The following is a 17,532-nucleotide window of genomic DNA, read 5'->3' as shown; positions in this document are numbered from 1 at the left end:
AGCAGAGTGACAAGAATCAGGTTTGCCTCTTAGTATCCAGAATGCCAGAGGTTTTAATGCCTAAAGTTGTTTGTGGGCAGAGGGGATGAGAGATGTAATTATTTAAACCAGCCAGGAATTCAGGGCTTTCTCCAGTGTCAAATTGGTTCTGCTATTCACTGTCCCCCAGCATGGCATGCATTCACAACAAAAATCTCTTGTCATCCTATAGCTGTTGGCATTGTTTTCCCAATTACCCACTTTCCTGGGCATGTTAATGTCCTGTGGTGCTCCCGTAGAAAAGCCCTTGGCTCAGTGACATGGTTCCTGAAAACTGGGCCTGTGGGCCCATCTTCCACGCATGGGTACAAGGTCCAAGCTGCTGAGCAGCCCCCAAAGCCTCCATGTGCCCATAAACTGTGATCTATCCCCCAGCCTTTGTGGAGGGGAGGAGAGGAGGGAAATGCGAGGGCCCAGGCTGCCAGTGGAGAGGAGAAGCTGTCTAGGTCCCCCGCAGCCCCACCTGGCAGCAGGGCATTCCTGCTGGGGGGCAGCCCCAGCTAGCAGCTTCCTGCTTAGGAAACTGCGCCACAGCCCTGGCAGCTCCCAGTGCACAGCCCCTTAGCCGCAAGCAGACGCCCGCAGCACACTGCTCTCACACCGTTGCTGTTTCTCTATCATCCACCTCAACACTCATGGCAAAATATATCAACCAGAAGAAACGATGCCTGGAGCAGGAGAGTGAGACGTTATTCAACTTACTTTAGAGTTCATACTGATTAATTAAAATGTTAAGACCCTACATATCAAAATCTAAAAAATTTAAATGGGGCATGGTAGTCTATGTCTATAATCCCAGCACTCAGGAGGCTGAAGGAGGAGGATTGCTGTGAGTTCAAGGCTGGCCTGAAATACACAGTGAGACCTTGTCTCAAGCTAACATTAATTAATTAAAGCCACCAAGACTTTAAAAGCAAAGAACCTGACCAAACAGTTCACCAAAGAGCAAACTGCAATGTAGGGGTCAAGAGCTGAACACACGCTCCATGTGCTTCAATCCCACAATAGATGACATCCATCAGATAGACCAGCAAGTAGTGAAAGAGAACCAGCTCTGCTGTAGGATTCCGTGGTGGGAAATGTCCACAGCAAGCAAATCCAGAGAGATGGAAGCAGATTAGGAGCGGCCAGGGTGGCAGGCGGAAAGGTCAGGAGTACATGGTAATGAGCTCAGACCAGGCTTCTTCAGGAGACGATGCAAATGGAATTAGAAAAAAGGCACCAGCAGCACAGGGCTGTGGCTATGCTGCAAGCCACCGAACATGGTGGGTGACATGCATTCCACATTGTGTATATTTGGTCCAAGAGAAAAAATGCTAACAGGCAGTGCCGACCAGTGCATGGCGAGGGGCAGTGGCCTCTGAAGGCTCCCTGGAGCTGCCCAGGGAGGTGGGCCTGCTGTGGCCCCTAAAGAACCAAAAGAGGAAGAGCAAGCATCCATCTGACCCCCACGATTGTGCAGCTTTTGGCAGCCTGGGCCCTGCCTCTCCTCACGCTCCCGTCTGCGCCTGCTGCCCCCACCCCCGCAAACGTGCATCCAGCTTCCCTTCCCTGACTCACGTGCCACACTTCCTCTTATTTCCGGCAACATTCCTAAACACCACCCAGAATCTCCTCAAACTGGACACAATGCAGCCAGCTCATCAAAATCATGGTTAAGATTCACCTGATCAAGATTTTGTGATTTCTGACTTCTGCTGACTCTGCTGGGATGGGGTTTGGGGACAGAGACCAAACAAACATGTGCATGGGTTCTTTCTTTTTGCTTCTGTGTGACCTCTGCTAGGAGCCAACGCATCAGTCCAAACTGCAGCCCGAGACACAGGGTCACAACATCCCTGGGTCTGCATCCCTTCCCCTCTACTCGGTCATCCGTAATTAGCTGCCTGGAACGAAACTGGGCCAGAGGGTTGTAAGGCAAAGCCTTTCTTACAGGGAATAGACAGGGACAGGGAGAGCGTCCCAAACCCCAAGCTCCCGAGGTCAGAGCCGCGCCTCTATCGACAGCATCTCCAACCTCATGGTCTAAGATGGTGCTGACCCTGGGGGTCCACACTCTTATGAAAGCCTGTTACCCCAGTTCTTCCCAGGATGCTGTGGGGTAGGAATTCTAGCTCCAGGAAAATGCCACACAGACGTCAGGCTGCTCTCTCTGCTCCTCTAGAAGTCCCCTCGTGGTGTGGCCCTGACTCCGGTGAGCCTCCCAAGTGCAAAGGCAGCTTTGGACTGGAGCATTTGCCCTACTCTGACTTCACACCTGCCTGCCCCACAATCATCCGTGTGGCCAAACTATGGGAAAGAACCTGTGCCCTCTGCTTGACTGAGAACAAAGACAGGGCTCTGCAGAGCATCCCTGCTATGGGCTGCAATGTGTCTCTGGCCTCCAATTCCTGTGGGGGGGTCCTCACCCCCATACCTCAGGATGTGACCGCATGAAGACAGGGCTTCAAAGAGAGGTTAAAAAATGTGGGCTCAGATGCTGAGTGCTGACCTACTATGACTGGGGGCCTCAGAAGGAGAGCCTGGGGCAGACACACGCAGGGCACTCATGTGAGGACACCGGCAAAAGATGCCGTCTATAAGCCAAGGAGAGAAGCCACACAGAAAACAGTCCTGTGAAACGGTGACATGGCTTCAGCCTCCTGTTCCTCGGGAGGTAACATGTCTGGCCCATGGTGCTGAGTGACAGTTACGGTGGCCTGAGCTCCTGAAGCCAGTCTGTTAGGCTCTGAACAGCATGACAGAAGAATCCTCCAGAAAAAAAAGGACTTGGGTCGCCGAGTAGGCACTGTGGGACAAGTAGGAGTTGGGGGGAAGAGGTGGTGATACCAGACACCAACCCAGGAAAGGATCCACTAGAGGACAGCGAGGGGGTGGGTGCCTGACCCCCAGGGAGCTTGGTGAGGACACCGCAGTCAGCCAGTGGGGACCCTGGGCAGGAAGGTGATGGTGTCCTCAGATGACCCGCATGCACGAGAAGATGACAGATGGCGCTGGGGAGCTGCTGAGGGGAGGCAACCTCCACACAAGACATGGCTGCTGCTACAGCTGGGACCTGATGGCCCTCAAGGGGCTTCCTGAGGCAGAGCCACTCTGGTCAGGTGTGGGGTGAGCAGAGTCTTCGACCTCCAGGCTGCACTGAGCTAGGATCCACAGGAGCCAGATTGGGGGCACCCAGGCTGCTCATGCTCCAGCCAGGCCTCGGACTGGTTCTCCTGGAGGCCCCTCCCCCGCCTCCCTTCCAGGTCCCCTCCCCAGGCCTCACTCCCTGCCCAAATGAGTCACTGCACCTGAACCCCACCCAGGGCTGGCAGCTGGAGTACAGTAGCCTTCTTTGCTCCACAGACGTCCGGGGAAGATTGCAGTGTGATGCATGTCCCAGCTGAGGTCAGGCTGTTCTGAGGGCCGGGGGGATCAGGACTTAATTGGCACCCACGCCACACCTGGGCAGCACCTGGGCGCAGGGCAGCCACCATGGGGCCACACCTTGCTGCTGACCTCTTCAGTTCTCACAGGACCTGGCCGCAGGCAGAGGCTGCGCTGAGGCAGCCACAGGGCTCCGTAGCTCCAGCCTTAGACTGCCCAGGCCTGGCTCAGCCCAGAGCCACAAAGGAGCAGCGACCATTGTCAGGATCCCAGTTTTCTGTCACCACCTGGGCAACATGGCTGCACCCTGTCTCATTTCTGAACAGCTCTCCAGGCGCCTTCCCTTTCTCAGTCCCCTTCGGTCCCTGCAACACCTGGAAATGGCAAATTTCCTGGAGATGGAATAGATTTTGGTGTATATCCAGGACATCTCCCAAGGAAGGCGGCAAGCCAGTCTGGGCCCTCAGGGGGAGAAGACCAGCCTACTTTGTGGTGGGACCACAGAAGGAAGGCTCGAGAACAGAGCACGTGCCTCCTGGTCTGCCTGACTGGGCTGTCACACATGTCCATGTCAGGGACCCAAAAGCAACACAAGCAGCACCGCTGGGCCTTCAAAGTTTTTCCAAGTGGAGGGAGAAATCCCTGCTCCTCCCCCATCAGGAATGCAAGATCAGAGTTTAAAAGGGGGTCACTGGGCTCAGGGCAGCCCCCAGCTCTGTCCCTGGCACACAAATGAGATAAAGCAAAGTGAAAGCTATGAATGCGTGAGTTCCTCTTCTCTGCTTAGAGGTCTGGGGTGCAGCCTGGGAGCCCATATGGAGGGCAGTGCGCACAGGTTCCCCGCCCTGGAGAGGGGCTCCCTCCATACACACACCATCCTCATGGCAGCCCTGCAGATATCCCAAACGTGTGATTCCCTAATGACAGTGAAGCACTTCTGGCTCGCAGTCAGGATTCTGACCTACAGAGTCCATCCAAATGCCAGCAGCTGCTTTCCTACCCAGCAGGGTCTCAGAGTGACAGAGGTCTTTGTGGAAGATCATGGCTTGACCACTAAAACAAACTGAAAGGAGCCAGGGATAGTGGTTAAGCCTGGGATCCCATCACGGAGGAGGCTGAGGCAGGAGATCACTGAGTTGGAGGCCAGTCTAAACTGCATAGCAAGACCCTGCCTCAAAAAACTAAACTAAACAAAACTAGACAGGAGAAGGAAGGAGGCACAAAGGAAGAGGAGTCTGTCCCATTAGCTGTCCTGCTTTTGGAGGTGGCACTCAGGGTGCCAGTAGGGATACACAGGTGACATCACATTCACTGGCTACCACCCAGCCTGCACAGCCAGGACAGTGCAGCTGCGGATGGAGCAGCCCCTGGACCCACCGTCCACTTCCCACCGGGCCACCATCCACTTGCCCAGTAAGGTCACCTAGCCAACAGTGCGAGCGAGGACCTGTGCCCAACCTGTGCTGCAGAGATTCTGACTGCCCTGCCTCGTTAACCCACCCTACTACCCACTAACACCAGCCCTGTGCTGGCCCGTGGCCTGCTACCACTGGACAGCAGGAGGGTGCGCTGTGCCTTCCCTCTAACTGCATCAGTGACGACGGCACCTGCCCCTAATCCAGATATCCACACTGTACCCTGGAAAAATCAAGCCAATCACCTCTTTCCAAGCTGCCTTTTCCTTCTGTGAGACACACACACCAGGCCTCAGGGATGTTGGCTGGGTCTACGGCTCTTTGCAAACAGCATCCATATCTCATGGAGCAGCTGAGACCCCAATCCACAGTCTAGGATCGGGTAACTCCCAGCATCCCACACCCGTCCATCTCATCAAGCAGGCTTCTGGGTGGTGGGTGTGACAGAGAAGTCACACCAAGGTCCAGGATTCACAGATGCCCCAGCCCTGGCCTCGGTGCCCCGCTGTTTCCCGGGCTCCCACCCCGGGCCTGGCCTGGACACACTACTCACGGAGGTGGTGTGCGTAGCGCAGGTGGAAGGTGTCGCAGCCATGCACATGGTGGTAGAGCGTCTTCTCAATCAGGTCCTGTGGCTCATAACCCGTCAGCTCGGTCACCCTGGGGCACAACCGCAGCTCCGTGAGTTACCCCACCCTACAGCAGGAATGTTCTTTGGGGAGCCTGTTTGGGACAGCTTCAAACTGAACCCTTTCTCTAGGTTAAGCTTTGCCGAGGGCCTCTGGGGGGATCTTCCACAATGAGGGTGCATCTTGTCCTTGTTTCTCCCCTGGTCTGCTGGTGGGCATGTGGGTGTGGGTCCATTCCACACTAAGACTCAGCACAGGTGGTCTTGGGCTGGGTGGCTGGGCCACTCCTACAAAGGGGAACTGTGGACTAACTGGTGATGTCTAAGCCTCGGATCAGAGGGAGATTACTTCAGACCCCCAGAAAACAGCTCAACATCTGCGGATATTGTGACTACTGGGCGAGCCTTAAGCTCCCCGTGGAAACGGAAGTGTTTCCCAGTGCTTCTGTGACATGGCCCTTCTTTCTTCTCATGGTGCTCAGGCATATTCATTTCCCATTTGGCTCTTTGAAGAAAAGTGGCTGTCGGCGTCTGAGGCCACATCAGCTAACCCTGGGACTGCTTTGCCCGTGGGTGACAACTGTAAGCAGCAGCAGCACAGTTTCTCAGGCTTGGGGCCACGCAGAGGGGAAATGGGCCTAGAGAGGAGGTGGCTCTAAATGTCTTGGTGACAGATATTCAAGGACAGATAAAAGAGGGGGATAAGCAGGGATTCCTAGGGAGGTTGAGGCTACCAGAAGTCAGTTCTGGAGGATAGGAAGGGGAGACTGAGGCAGGTCAGACCTATGGCACTGATCACCAGGAGATGAAATATTAGTTGCAAATTAAACAGGAAACTTGACCTTTTGTTCTTGAACCCTCTTCCCTTTCTGTTGAATTCTGCTCGGGCTTTGGGTCATAAATCTTAGAGAGCCTCGTGTTTCCCCAGAGTGGCCCCATCTGAGGCACACATTCCTACATGGTTCCTTTGGGGTGGGAAGGTGATAGGGCTTGAGGTGGGGGAAGGGGATGTCACTAGCCCCACGTCCAGTTTCCAGGGTTCAAGGGACAAGTCTCAGGGCCACCTAGAACTCTGAGCTCCTTTAGAGTCTCTGTGTGGCCGGAAAGTTGAGACGTCTGGCTTCCCCCAAAGAGAAAGCCAGACATCTCCACAGCGCAGGGATGAAAGAGACTTCTCAGATCCTTTGGGTGTTGAGGCCTAGAGTGAGGGCCCCAACGTGTAAATGGATCAGAAGCACATGGATTAAGTTTCTCATCAAAGTCCACACTGGCTTTACAAATTAAAGGGGAGGAAAGGGATTGGCAAGATGCCCTCCTGGTTTTTTCCAAACCCATAGTGTCTGACGACCTGTCATAGGAGTCTGCCAAACCCTAAACATCGCTGGATTCACCAATGCTTCCCAAAAGTACCAGCTACAGTTTCAAAGTGAAATCCACAACCCCAGAGGAGCCAGCTCACAGGTTATGCCAAGTTCAGCTGTGTCTGAGACTGGGCTGGGTGGATGCAGGAGATTCCCAAGACCACCACTGTCCTGCGACTTGGGGCTTTGAGGCTGGCCAACCTCTCACTGTGGCTACTGGGATCTGGATGCAGAAACTGACATCTCTGCCCTTCCTAGGCATCTGTGACCCCAGCCCAGGGCCTTTCAAAGATGACTGGAACTACAACCAAATGGAACGAAGACCATAGCAACTGTGAGGGAGTCTACCGCACTCCTGTGACCTCTTGAAGTCCTTCTTCCATGAAAGAAGTTTAGGAACAGCCCAAAGACTTTTCCAGAAGCTTCCTGATACTGAATAGGAAGCACATGGTTCCAGGAGGGACAGGAATTCTCCTTCAAGACGACCACCTTTCTTTTCTCCTTCAAGATGGCTGCCCTTCTGCTTTCCTTCAAGATAGCAGTCCCACATCTGAAGGAGCTCCCATGATGCTCCATAAAGGACACATGAGGCATCTTTCAGCAAACAGATGGTGGCTTCTAGCTAACCTCCTCTACTCTTCACTGGAAAGACTTCAAATCTCTCTTCTAAGGACACCTCCTTCCTTCCTCTTCTAAAGAATTCATTAGCTTTAGGGTTTTCTCAAATTATCTATAAAACATTAAGGAGAAACCACCAAGATCCTCCCTAATGCCTTCAATAGTGCCCTCGGGCAGCCCATTTTCTTCAGAAAAGGTTCCTCAATTGGGAAAGCGATCCCCTACACTGCATGCACCGGGCTCTGAGGCAGCTGGCGCTACCTTTTCTCAGCCTGCTTCTGCAGGTCAGGCAAATAGCATTTGTCACCATTTGGCCACCCTCAAAGGTGCTGGCGGACTCCCCCAGAAAGTTCTGTTTGCTCTCTGCTTGGAGTGTCAGGGCTAAGAATGCCAACTCCACTGTGTCAGTGCTTGTTGCCTCCCGCCCTCTGGATGGTCCTAAGGTGCACCTACAACACCTGTCTTCACCTCCCACCCTCAACCAAGTAATTTGTTTTATTCTCTTCAAACAAAGAATCGATAAATGGTGGAAACAAATGATCAATTTTTGTGAGGTTTTATTGCAATGTTTAAGGAATAAAAATAATAATAATAAAAAACCTGAGTGTATGGTATACACCTGTAACCCCAGGATTCTGGGAAGCACAGACAGGAGGATTTCAAGTTTGGCTTAGACCCTGTCCTGAAATAAAAAAAGAAAAAATGGAGCTAGGGATATAGCTCCATGCAAAGACTTTGGCTTCATTCCTCAGTACCAAAAATAAGTAAGTAAAAACAATTAAAACTTAGTAGTCAGGCATCTTGGTGCACCCCTGAAATCCTGCTACATCGAAGGCTGAGGTGGGATTGCGCAGACCCAGGAGTTCAAGCCCAGAGCACAAGAGCTTATCTTGTGGGGAGAAAGAAACAGGACAAAAACAAAAAAACCCAAAAAAATCAGTCAATTCTGACTTCACAACAAGCACATGAGCTGGTCCCCCCAGAAAGGTGCTCTGCACACCCCACTTAGGATGAGCGCCTCTCCTTATTCTGGAGCTTGGGCCTTGTTTGCCCCAGGTGCCGCATCTGTTCTCTAGTTTCTTCTTTCCTAAGGCTTACAGGTAACTAGTGGATGGGCAGGTCTGCCATTTTGGCAATGAAAAACTGGAAGAGAGCCGTAGCAGCCTGAGCCCCGTGATTTGTGAGGATTTCTTTACCTATTTATTCCACAATGCAACCCCAGTACATCTCCTTATCTCACATAAAAATACAAACATTAGCAATTTAAAATAAAATTTAAGAAGAAAGGAGAAAAAGACACGTGAGTGCCAGGCATGGTGGTAGAAGCCTGCAGTCCCAGGACTCTGGAAGGCTGAGGCAGAAGGATTGAACTTCAAGCCCCGCCTGGGCAACTTAGTGACTTAGCAAGACCCTGTCTCAAGAAAAATAAATAAAAGAAAGAAAAACTAAAGGTTGGGGACATAATCCAATGTGAAGGCTTTGGGTCCAGTTCTGAGTACTGCAGTCAGTCAATAAAATTTAAAAAGACAAAAAGGCCTATGCCAGGTGGGTGAGACCAGAAGCTCTCCAATCTGGTTTCCCAAGCCAGCCTCTGCAAGGCCTTGGGGAACAAGGGGCACTTTCTGCCTCAGTTGCTGCCTCTGCAGTCCAGACACACTGAGCACCACAGAGCTTGGGGTCCAGCATCCCCCAGGGTGGTGGCCTTGCCACTTCCTGCTTGGACTTGACCACTAGTGGCTGCCACAGATCTGAGGGCTTCCCGTGCCACTGAGTGTGGAAACTTCTGTTTATCCTATGGTACAACCAGCTTGGCAGAGAGCAGAGGCCATGGGCTTCAGCAGAGGATGCCTCATGCCCACCGTCCAGGGTTCTGGGACAAGCTCCAGTGAGGTGACTCAAGCAGAAACAAACTAATTAATTATAAGGCCCGACTCCTGAGGCCAGCAGTAATCCTTTCCATTTGCTACTTGCTTTCAGAAATCCCCTTCTGATCCGCATTCTTAGTCAGACTTATCTGCCTTACAGTTTGGCTCAATAAAGTTTCCTGGGGCCAATCGCCACTGCCAGGACTGTCCAGGGTGTCACAGCAGTTTGGCAGTGACAGGGCCAGACTCACCTGGAGTCCAGGAAGATGAGCTTCAGGTCGAGGCTGGCCCTGAACATGAACATATTACTGTGCAGCTTGATCTCCGTGATGGCACTGGGAGGCAGCGACTGGCCCACGGCCACCAGCCCCACAATCTGGTAGCAGGAGTCGTACAGGGACATGTCCAGCATGTACTGCCTGATCTTCAAATAGCCGCTGCAGTGGATGACCTGGAAGGGCAGGGGACAAGGCAGGTGGCAGTGACCCTGCTGATCAAGGCGCAGGCTGGCCCGCCCCTCCTGGCTCATTATTCTAGAAGGTTCTAGAGTATTCCTCAGCCCAGCTTTTTCTGAGCTCCAAAGTCAACCTGTTGTGCTGCTCTCTTATGAGCAATGTCATTAAATGTGTTGTTTGATCCGACAGATCATATGCAAGGAATGCCACAAATCAGGGGTCTCTCCTGTGTGGTAGATTCCTATTAATTAACTCAAGTTGTGACTAGAGAACAGGACAAAAGCATTTTGTTCTGCTCCTGCTACCCCTTTGCTGTATGAAGGCTCCACTCAGTAATTACAATGGCTGCACCCTTCTGGTGGGATCAAGTTTGACGTCTACATTACTGACCTGCTGTGTCACTCAGTTAAATTAAAAATTCTGCTTGTAAGGGGCTGGGGAGATGGCTCAGTAGAATAAGCACTTCCCTGACAAGAGTAAGGGCCTGAATTCAATCCCCAGTTCTGGAAAAAAAAAATATTCTGCTTGTGGAACTTTCCAGTCTTCCTTTTGAATGTATTTGAATATTTTATGTCTTGGGATTATTGATAATTCAAGGTTTTAGTCAACAAAAAGCTCCATAGAAGCCCTTCCAAGTCTTAAAGCCAAAGGCCATATGGAAGAGAATACACAGTGTCAGAGTCAGGCAGAAACATTTGTGCAGTTTTAAGCCTCAAAATCAGAAGGATTCATAGCTTTTCAAGTGAGTAAATGGGCTAGGGGTGCAGTCAGTGGTACAAGGCTGCCTCACTCCATACCCAAGGTCCTGGGTAGGATTCCCAGCCCTGTTAAACAAACAAACAAATACACCCATACAGTAAAATTTGCTAAGATCATGGTTATCATTACACTTGGTAGTGCATGCTAAAATCTTATCCTTAAAATCATCTTTTCAAAAACCCTTCCTCCAAGATTCTTGAACATGTTTACATTTTGTTTTTCATTTTAACATTCAGAGTTGAATAAATCTCAAAATCCTTCAAGTCAGCTCTCATTCTGCTGAGGAGAGAACTGAACGTGAAATAGACAGGTGGTGTATCTTGCTTAAAATCAGATAGCTAGGCCATTATCAAATTAATGGAAGAACAAATTAAGACCCAGATCATCTGAAGGGTTTCTATTGAGTGTGGGGAAAGGGAAGGGGCTCCCCAGCCTGGCCCAAAGAGGTCCACAAAGGCTAGGACTAGTAAGAATAAGAATTGTATCTTTCCACAAAATATAAAAACAGCATTTTCCAGCTCCAGAGCAGTGGACTCCCACTTCCCAAGTGGGAAGGACAGCAGGAAAGATCCCTGGGAGAAGGTGAGATGTCAGACAGGGGAATGGAGGGTGGAAGGGGCAGTTCCCCTAACCTGTGCTCCAGTCTGAGAGCAGCTGACCCTAACCTGTGGTGACATCCCGCCAGCTGGTTTGAGCAGGCGTGGTGGTGCCCACCTGTAATCCCAACACTCAAGAATCACTGCATGTGTCTGAGGGGAGCCTGGGCTACAGAGTGAGTTAAAGTCAGCCTGAATTACAAAGTGAGAACCTGTCTCAAAAACACAAAACTCAAAAAAAAACCAAAACCCTCCAGCTGGCTCTTGCAGGTGACCAGCTTCTGTATTCTGGCATTATCAGAGCAGAGAACCGGGCCTCTGAGAGGCTGCTGCTCACCATCGCAAGGGGTGGTGTTGGCGCTGGATGTTGCTCTGGAAATGAGCAATGTTCCTGTGCTCTGAATTCTCATTGTTGCCCTGACCACGCCCTGAAACTTGGGTTCTCTACACAAACTCCAGGGGCAGCTGAACCACAAAAAGTAGAACTCTAGGTGCAGGGCTAATGTGTCCCGAGCCATCTTGGCTCCTGGCCTGGTGTGATGAGATCCAGTAGCCTGGCCTTCCTTGTAAGGGACCAGCCAGGAGTGGTCACTTGTAACTTTTGCCCTGGCAGAGTGACATGTTGACTTCCAGAGCCTTCCCTTCTGTGCATAGTCTCGAGGGTGACACCGTGGGGGCCAACCCAGCTCCTCCCACCCTCTGGGGCCCCACGTACCTTGTACCCACTGCAGGTCAGGCCCGCGTTTCTTTTGGCCAAGACGCACTTCATTCGGAGGAAGAATGACCTCTCTATCTCGTATTCTGAAAGCAGGAGTGAGGTTCTGTGGACTAATATCCCACCTGGTCCCCATCATCCTCCTCAACAGCACTGAGAAATTCCCAGGGCCACAGCCCTGACCCAGAAACCTTCTGCTGTGGCTCCCTTGGCCACCATAGGAGGGCAGGTGATACATGGCCTTAGCAAGAACCTGCAAAGGCCAGGCCGGAGCCAAGGAGCGGCCTGGCAGAGCTCCGCCTGTCACCATGTCCTCCCTCCCCTGGTGCCAAGGGAATGGCCTGGGCTGCCTTAGGGGCGGGTGGCTGAGCTGTAAGGAAGCCCCAGAAGAAGTGCCCAACTTCTGTCAGGGTAGCAGATACTACGTACAGGCCGCAACCTAGCCCCTCTCCTTGGCAGAGGGAGTCACCCGCATGTGCCTCGAGCCAGCTATGCTATGCGCTCTGAGACCCAGTGCGGTTGGATCGAAGTTCTGGCCTTCATTTCAGCTCTGGAAGAAGTATGTCTGTGTCTCTGTCCTCCCAGGTCCCCTGACAGCTGTGGCTAGGCCGAAGAAGCTTTCTTTCCTTTCGTTCCCAGGGTGCACGCACCAATGTCTGGTCTTGCCATTGCAAATGGCCCTTTAAAGAAACACCTATGCTTTCAGGGACACCAGCATTCCCAGGCACAAACAGAAAATGTCATACCTCTGGGTGAGGGCGAGGTCACCCACTCTAAATAAACAGCCACGTGGTAAAGGTTAATAAATTAATCTTTAAAGAAGAGTTACCACTAGGAATGGAAGAAAGGCCTTCCACACTCTCTGAAGGTGGGGACCACCCTCCGGGAGTTAGAGAATTATCACACAGGCCCCAGGAGAGGCAGCCATATTTTACCCACAATTCTCCTTGTAGCTTGGCTTCTCAGGGCTAAAGCTTTGTCTAACCTGGCCACCTGTCTGGACCATATAGCTAAGCACTGCAACGTGGAAGCATGGATCTAAAATATCACCTGGTCATTCATTATCCTTCTTGGGAAGAGCCCACTTCTCACTCATTTACCACAAAACAACAGGGGTTCAGTTCAGACACAGAAATTAACTCTGCAAATGAGAAGTAATGGCAGAGCCTCAGCCCTGAAGCCCTCCTCTGACACTGAACTGTGTGACCCACAACAGGAAAGGAAAATGGAGGCAGGACTGAAGGGCGAAGCTGGCCCCACACAGGCAGTACTGACTCAGCGCTTCAAACCATGAGCCTCCATGATGTTCTCTAAGGAATTCCCAAAGACCTCTGCTGCCTGAATCCAGCCTTAACCCACAGTGAAAGGATCAAAATCAGGGCTGGTGCTCTTGCCTACACTGTATTAGAAATGACTTCTTCAGAGTCTTTCTTGTGAAGGAGGCGGCTGTCCTATTTCCAAAGAAGTGGGTATCACAGCTCCACCCCTATCTGTGTCAGCATCTAACACAGGGTTTCTGTCCTGAGCAGGGAGGATCAGACCTGCAAATATGTGATAGGCTCAAAACACACAAGGAATCTTGAAAAGTTTAAAAAATCTACTATGGTGAAAGACATGTTGTCCTAATACTCATCCAAAATACCCCCCCTAGCTTCCAACAAACCTATCCCTTCATTCTTTGCAGTTTCTGCAGCAGTTCTGGAAGTCCTCTTTCCTGAACATCTTTAGTTGTGTTGTTGTGGCTGCCTCAGTGTTCTGAACTGATTGAAAACATTTACCTCTCGAGGTCATTTGGACTTTGGAAAGAGCCAGAAGTTACCAGGTGCCAGATCTGGAGAATAAGTCAGCTATGGTCTGTGATTCCTGCGTCCTCGGAAATCGGGTAGCTGCCTAGTTAACAGGAAGAATGACTCTGCAACAGAGTCTGAAACAGGCAATGTGTCTTTCATGCTAGTAAATTGGCTGCACACAGTGGTACATGCCTATAATCCTAGCACTCAGGCTGAGGTGGAAGACTGCTGTGAGTCCCAGGCCAGCCTGAGCAACATAGCAAGCCTGTCTCAAAAATAAATAAATACATACTTTTAAAAATGTAAACATTGCCCAAATATTGTGATCACACCTTGTGCATCTGGAGCTAGGATTGGGGACACAAAGCTGTGGTGCCAGGGTTTTGACAGCTGAGCACGCTCTTCTGTGGCTCCTCCCTCAGGCCTTCCAATGATGCTTCCCAGGCGGGAACAATAAGAAGGACACTGATTTCGTTCTTGTGGCTAACAACCCTCTTCTCATGGCTCTTGAGGTCTTATCTTGTGCGTCTTATTCCAGTGGGGAATTGTGGCGGGCCAAGGCAGGTGGCGGGTGCCTTAGTCCAAGGCACACAGGAGAGCCATTCGTCAGCATGCCTGCTGGCCTCCTCATGCACTCATAGGAGGGGTTAAAAGGCCAGGGCCCCTGGAATAAGTTCTGGGTCATCCTAGCACTCGGCACAGTTGTGATTTAGGGAGTCACTTGGGTGACACCCAGGGCTTCCTAACTGCAGTGTGCCATGGCATAGCACATACATCCCTGCTCAGAGTAATGTTCTTAAATGCATAAAATAAAATATGTAGTTAGATAAGGAAAAATCAACAAAATACGGAAACACACAGTGACATGGATGTGAATGTGCTGCTCTATCACTACATTAAATAGCAAGATTCAGTAGCAGGTCTCAGAACTCCTGGAATTTCAGAGTAGCCATGACCATATACCTTGTGTTGAACCATCCACAGTGACCTAATGTGATGTGAAAATATTTGTGATGTGTGTGCTTAGCAAAATTACTGGACTCATGCCACGCTGGCCTTGCCCCTGGGCACACACACTGAGCTGGTCACCGAGACCAGATGTGGTGGTGCACACCTGTAGTCCCAGTGCTGGGGAGGCTGAAAATAGGAAGATCATTATGAGTCCAAGCTATGTAGTGAGACTCTGTACCAAATACATTTTAAAAAACAACAACAACAAACCAAACACACACACACATACACACACACACACACCCCCCACTGGAACTAGGATTCCCAGGGTAGCCTACAAGTCAAAGGAATGCTAAGGATGCAAAGGAAATGCTAAATTCCATCTAGAAGAAAGACATATAATTTTCTTTTTGAAACTGCACAGCCCTCCTAGCCCCCAAGTCCTGTTGGCACAAGCAGAGGCCCAGGCCTAGACCCCTATACAGTGCAGTGCTAGAATTCAAAGCCAGGCATCTGTACATGAGGTAAATGGGTTCTGATCACTTTTATCTCCAACTCTGAACAGCCTCTGGATCTTAAGAAGGGCTCAGTGATATTGGTTTAAAAGATGGGCAAGGTGGATGTGGTGGCATGCTTGGCTGTCATTCCATTACTCAGGAGGCTGAAGCAGGAAGATCTCAAAGTTGAAGCCACAAAGCAAGTTAAAGGGCAGCCTGGATTTCCTGAGACACTATCTTCAAAAACAAAAAACAAAAAAAAAGAACTAAAAATCAGAAGCGCACACGCAAATCCCTACTAGGTAAGTGTTGAGTGTTTCTCCTAGTCCAGCTCCAACCTCTTAGCAGGCATGGGAAACAAAGGCCCCAGCCACAGTTAAGAAGGGGCCTGCTTCCTTCAGGTCATCAAATACCTTGGAGCAGGTGATGGTGGAGAGGCGGGTGGGCCGCGAGGACAGCGGTCATCTCGTCGTGGTCAGAGGGATGGATGTACTCATAAATACTGTTGCCCGTGAGCTCCACCTGGTGAGGGAAGGAAGGGTCACAAGTGTCACCAGTGATCTCTCAACAAGGGGCCGGGCGTGTCATAGTTCACACTGCCAGGGATAGGACTTGAGTCTTCACTCACGGCCCACAGCTTCTCCATGGGAGAAACATTTGCCTTTGCCCAAACCATCTGCCACACCTGACAGAGCTGAGGAGTCCCGAGAACACCACGCAAGGTGGCCTTGGAGGAGGGCGCAAAGGCTCCTGGCAATATGGCCTGGAGAGAAGCTTGCCAGGTGGGAAGGACTCCTCCCTGCCCTCAGGCACATGCTACTGCCAAAGAGGGGCCTGGCCTGAGGGGAAGCACCAATGACCCCCTGGGTGCCCTGCTGTCCCTTCCGGTGGACCAGCTGGGTAGCTTGATGTGGGGGGCCTGCCCAACAGTGGCTCTTTCTTCCTCAGCTCTGAACCAGGACTCAGGTGCTGCCAGGCCTGTCTCACGTTGCCAGTAATGTGTCCCTGGCCTTCCTGGTCCACGATGACTGTGCTGATTCTGGAGCCCCCGCCCAGGGGTGTGGCTGGGTCTCTGTGTGACCTACAGGAGGACTTGGGTTCCCTCCAGAGAACCTCATGATGTGACTGTTTCCTGGAGTTGCTACCTCAACACTGGGACACCACCTTCTTCCAGATGTGCCACCCAGCAGGCAGCTTGGCAGGCCTCTGGGCTGACGCCATCTTGGACAGGAAGCTGCAGGAATGGGCAATTCCAGGAAAACCACTGCTGTTAGGGTTTTTCATTCAGAAGTCCAGTTCCTGAACCTCAGAACCTCTTCAGTGTCCTGAACACAAATGCTGTGAGAAGACAGATACTGATTCCTCAAGACCTGGACTCCTTGGCCCACAAAGACCTGTGGGTGAGAGGGTGAAGACTGTTTTCCCAGCCCTCCGGGACCGGGGCATAGAGGCAGCACAAGCAGGGGTGGTCCCCCCGGCTTGGGGGTTGTAGTCATATAGCCCTGCTGATGGCAGACGGATATCTGTACAGGGGCCCCTGCTGGCTCAAGGTGCAGTGCTACCAGCCAGGCAGTGTTCTGAGAAGCAATCTTATGCCTGAAAGGCTTTCCCACTTCTATTTTCTGCATTATTCGTGGAATGTTTCCTTCCCACACTGGGCAAACAGAGCCATGGAGAAAACTCAGCCCAGAAACGCTCCCTAGAGGCCCTTCACACCTGGGGCTCTGTGACTGACGCCCTCGGAGATGGCATGTGTGGAAAGTTGGTGTGTGACTTCACCCTGGTAGTCCTTCAAAAGCTTAAATAAACCAGCAACATTTAAGCGAGGTTTTTGAGACAGGACAGTCCCTTTTTTCCTGAGGATTCAATGTGAAGCTTTTATCAAAGTAGGATGTTAGGGGCTGGGGAGGTAGCTCAGCAATCTAAGTACCTGCCTGGCAAGCACAAGGACCGAGTTGGATCCCTGGCACCACAGGCTGTGCCAGCCCTGGAACACTGAGTGCATTGCACTGGTCCCAAAACTGGGCATGGTGGCGCATGCCTATAATCCCAGTGCTGGGGAGGCCGAGACAGGAGGATCACTATGTCTGAGCTGTGGAGCAAGACCCTGTACCAAATAAATAAATAAAATTTTTTAAAAAATATTCTAAAAGTGGGATGTCAGAGGCTAACAAAAAGGGAGCTGGCTTTTTGTTTTGCTTGATTCACTGTTTCAGTCCAGGTTTTTTAATGAAAAAAATAAAACAAGGAAATTTTTGTTGCCAGATGTAGTGGACACGCCTGTAATTCCAGCCTTTGGAAGACTTAGGCAAGAAGACTGCAGGGAGTTCAAGGCCAGGCTGGGTTACACAGTGAGACCCTGTTTATTTATTTATTTTTTTTTATTCTTTTTGTGGAACCAGGGATTGAACTCAGGCCCTTGTGCTTGCCAGGCAAGCACTTGTTCTACTGAGCTAACTCCCTGGCCCCGAGACCCT

General features: G+C 51.2%; 1 protein-coding gene across 3 annotated transcripts in view; it reads right to left on the bottom strand.

Moving 5' to 3' along the window:
• The window catches only part of Sim2 (single-minded family bHLH transcription factor 2), a 42,566-nt gene that overhangs the window by 6,236 nt on the left and 18,798 nt on the right, over positions 1 to 17,532 (bottom strand). For all 3 annotated transcript variants that reach the window (XM_004634360.3, XM_023718709.1, XM_023718708.1), the window contains exons 4-7: positions 15,469 to 15,577; positions 11,818 to 11,903; positions 9,544 to 9,743; positions 5,374 to 5,480 (exon numbers count right to left, since the gene is read on the bottom strand). In XM_004634360.3, coding sequence (XP_004634417.1) covers positions 5,374 to 5,480; positions 9,544 to 9,743; positions 11,818 to 11,903; positions 15,469 to 15,577 — 502 coding nt within the window. The remainder of the gene's footprint in view (positions 1 to 5,373; positions 5,481 to 9,543; positions 9,744 to 11,817; positions 11,904 to 15,468; positions 15,578 to 17,532) is intronic.

Source organism: Octodon degus, unplaced genomic scaffold (assembly GCF_000260255.1).
Source record: "Octodon degus isolate 3935 unplaced genomic scaffold, OctDeg1.0 scaffold00061, whole genome shotgun sequence".
In the NCBI taxonomy this organism is placed as follows: Eukaryota; Metazoa; Chordata; class Mammalia; order Rodentia; family Octodontidae; genus Octodon; species Octodon degus.
This window is presented reverse-complemented; position numbering and strand designations above follow the sequence as displayed.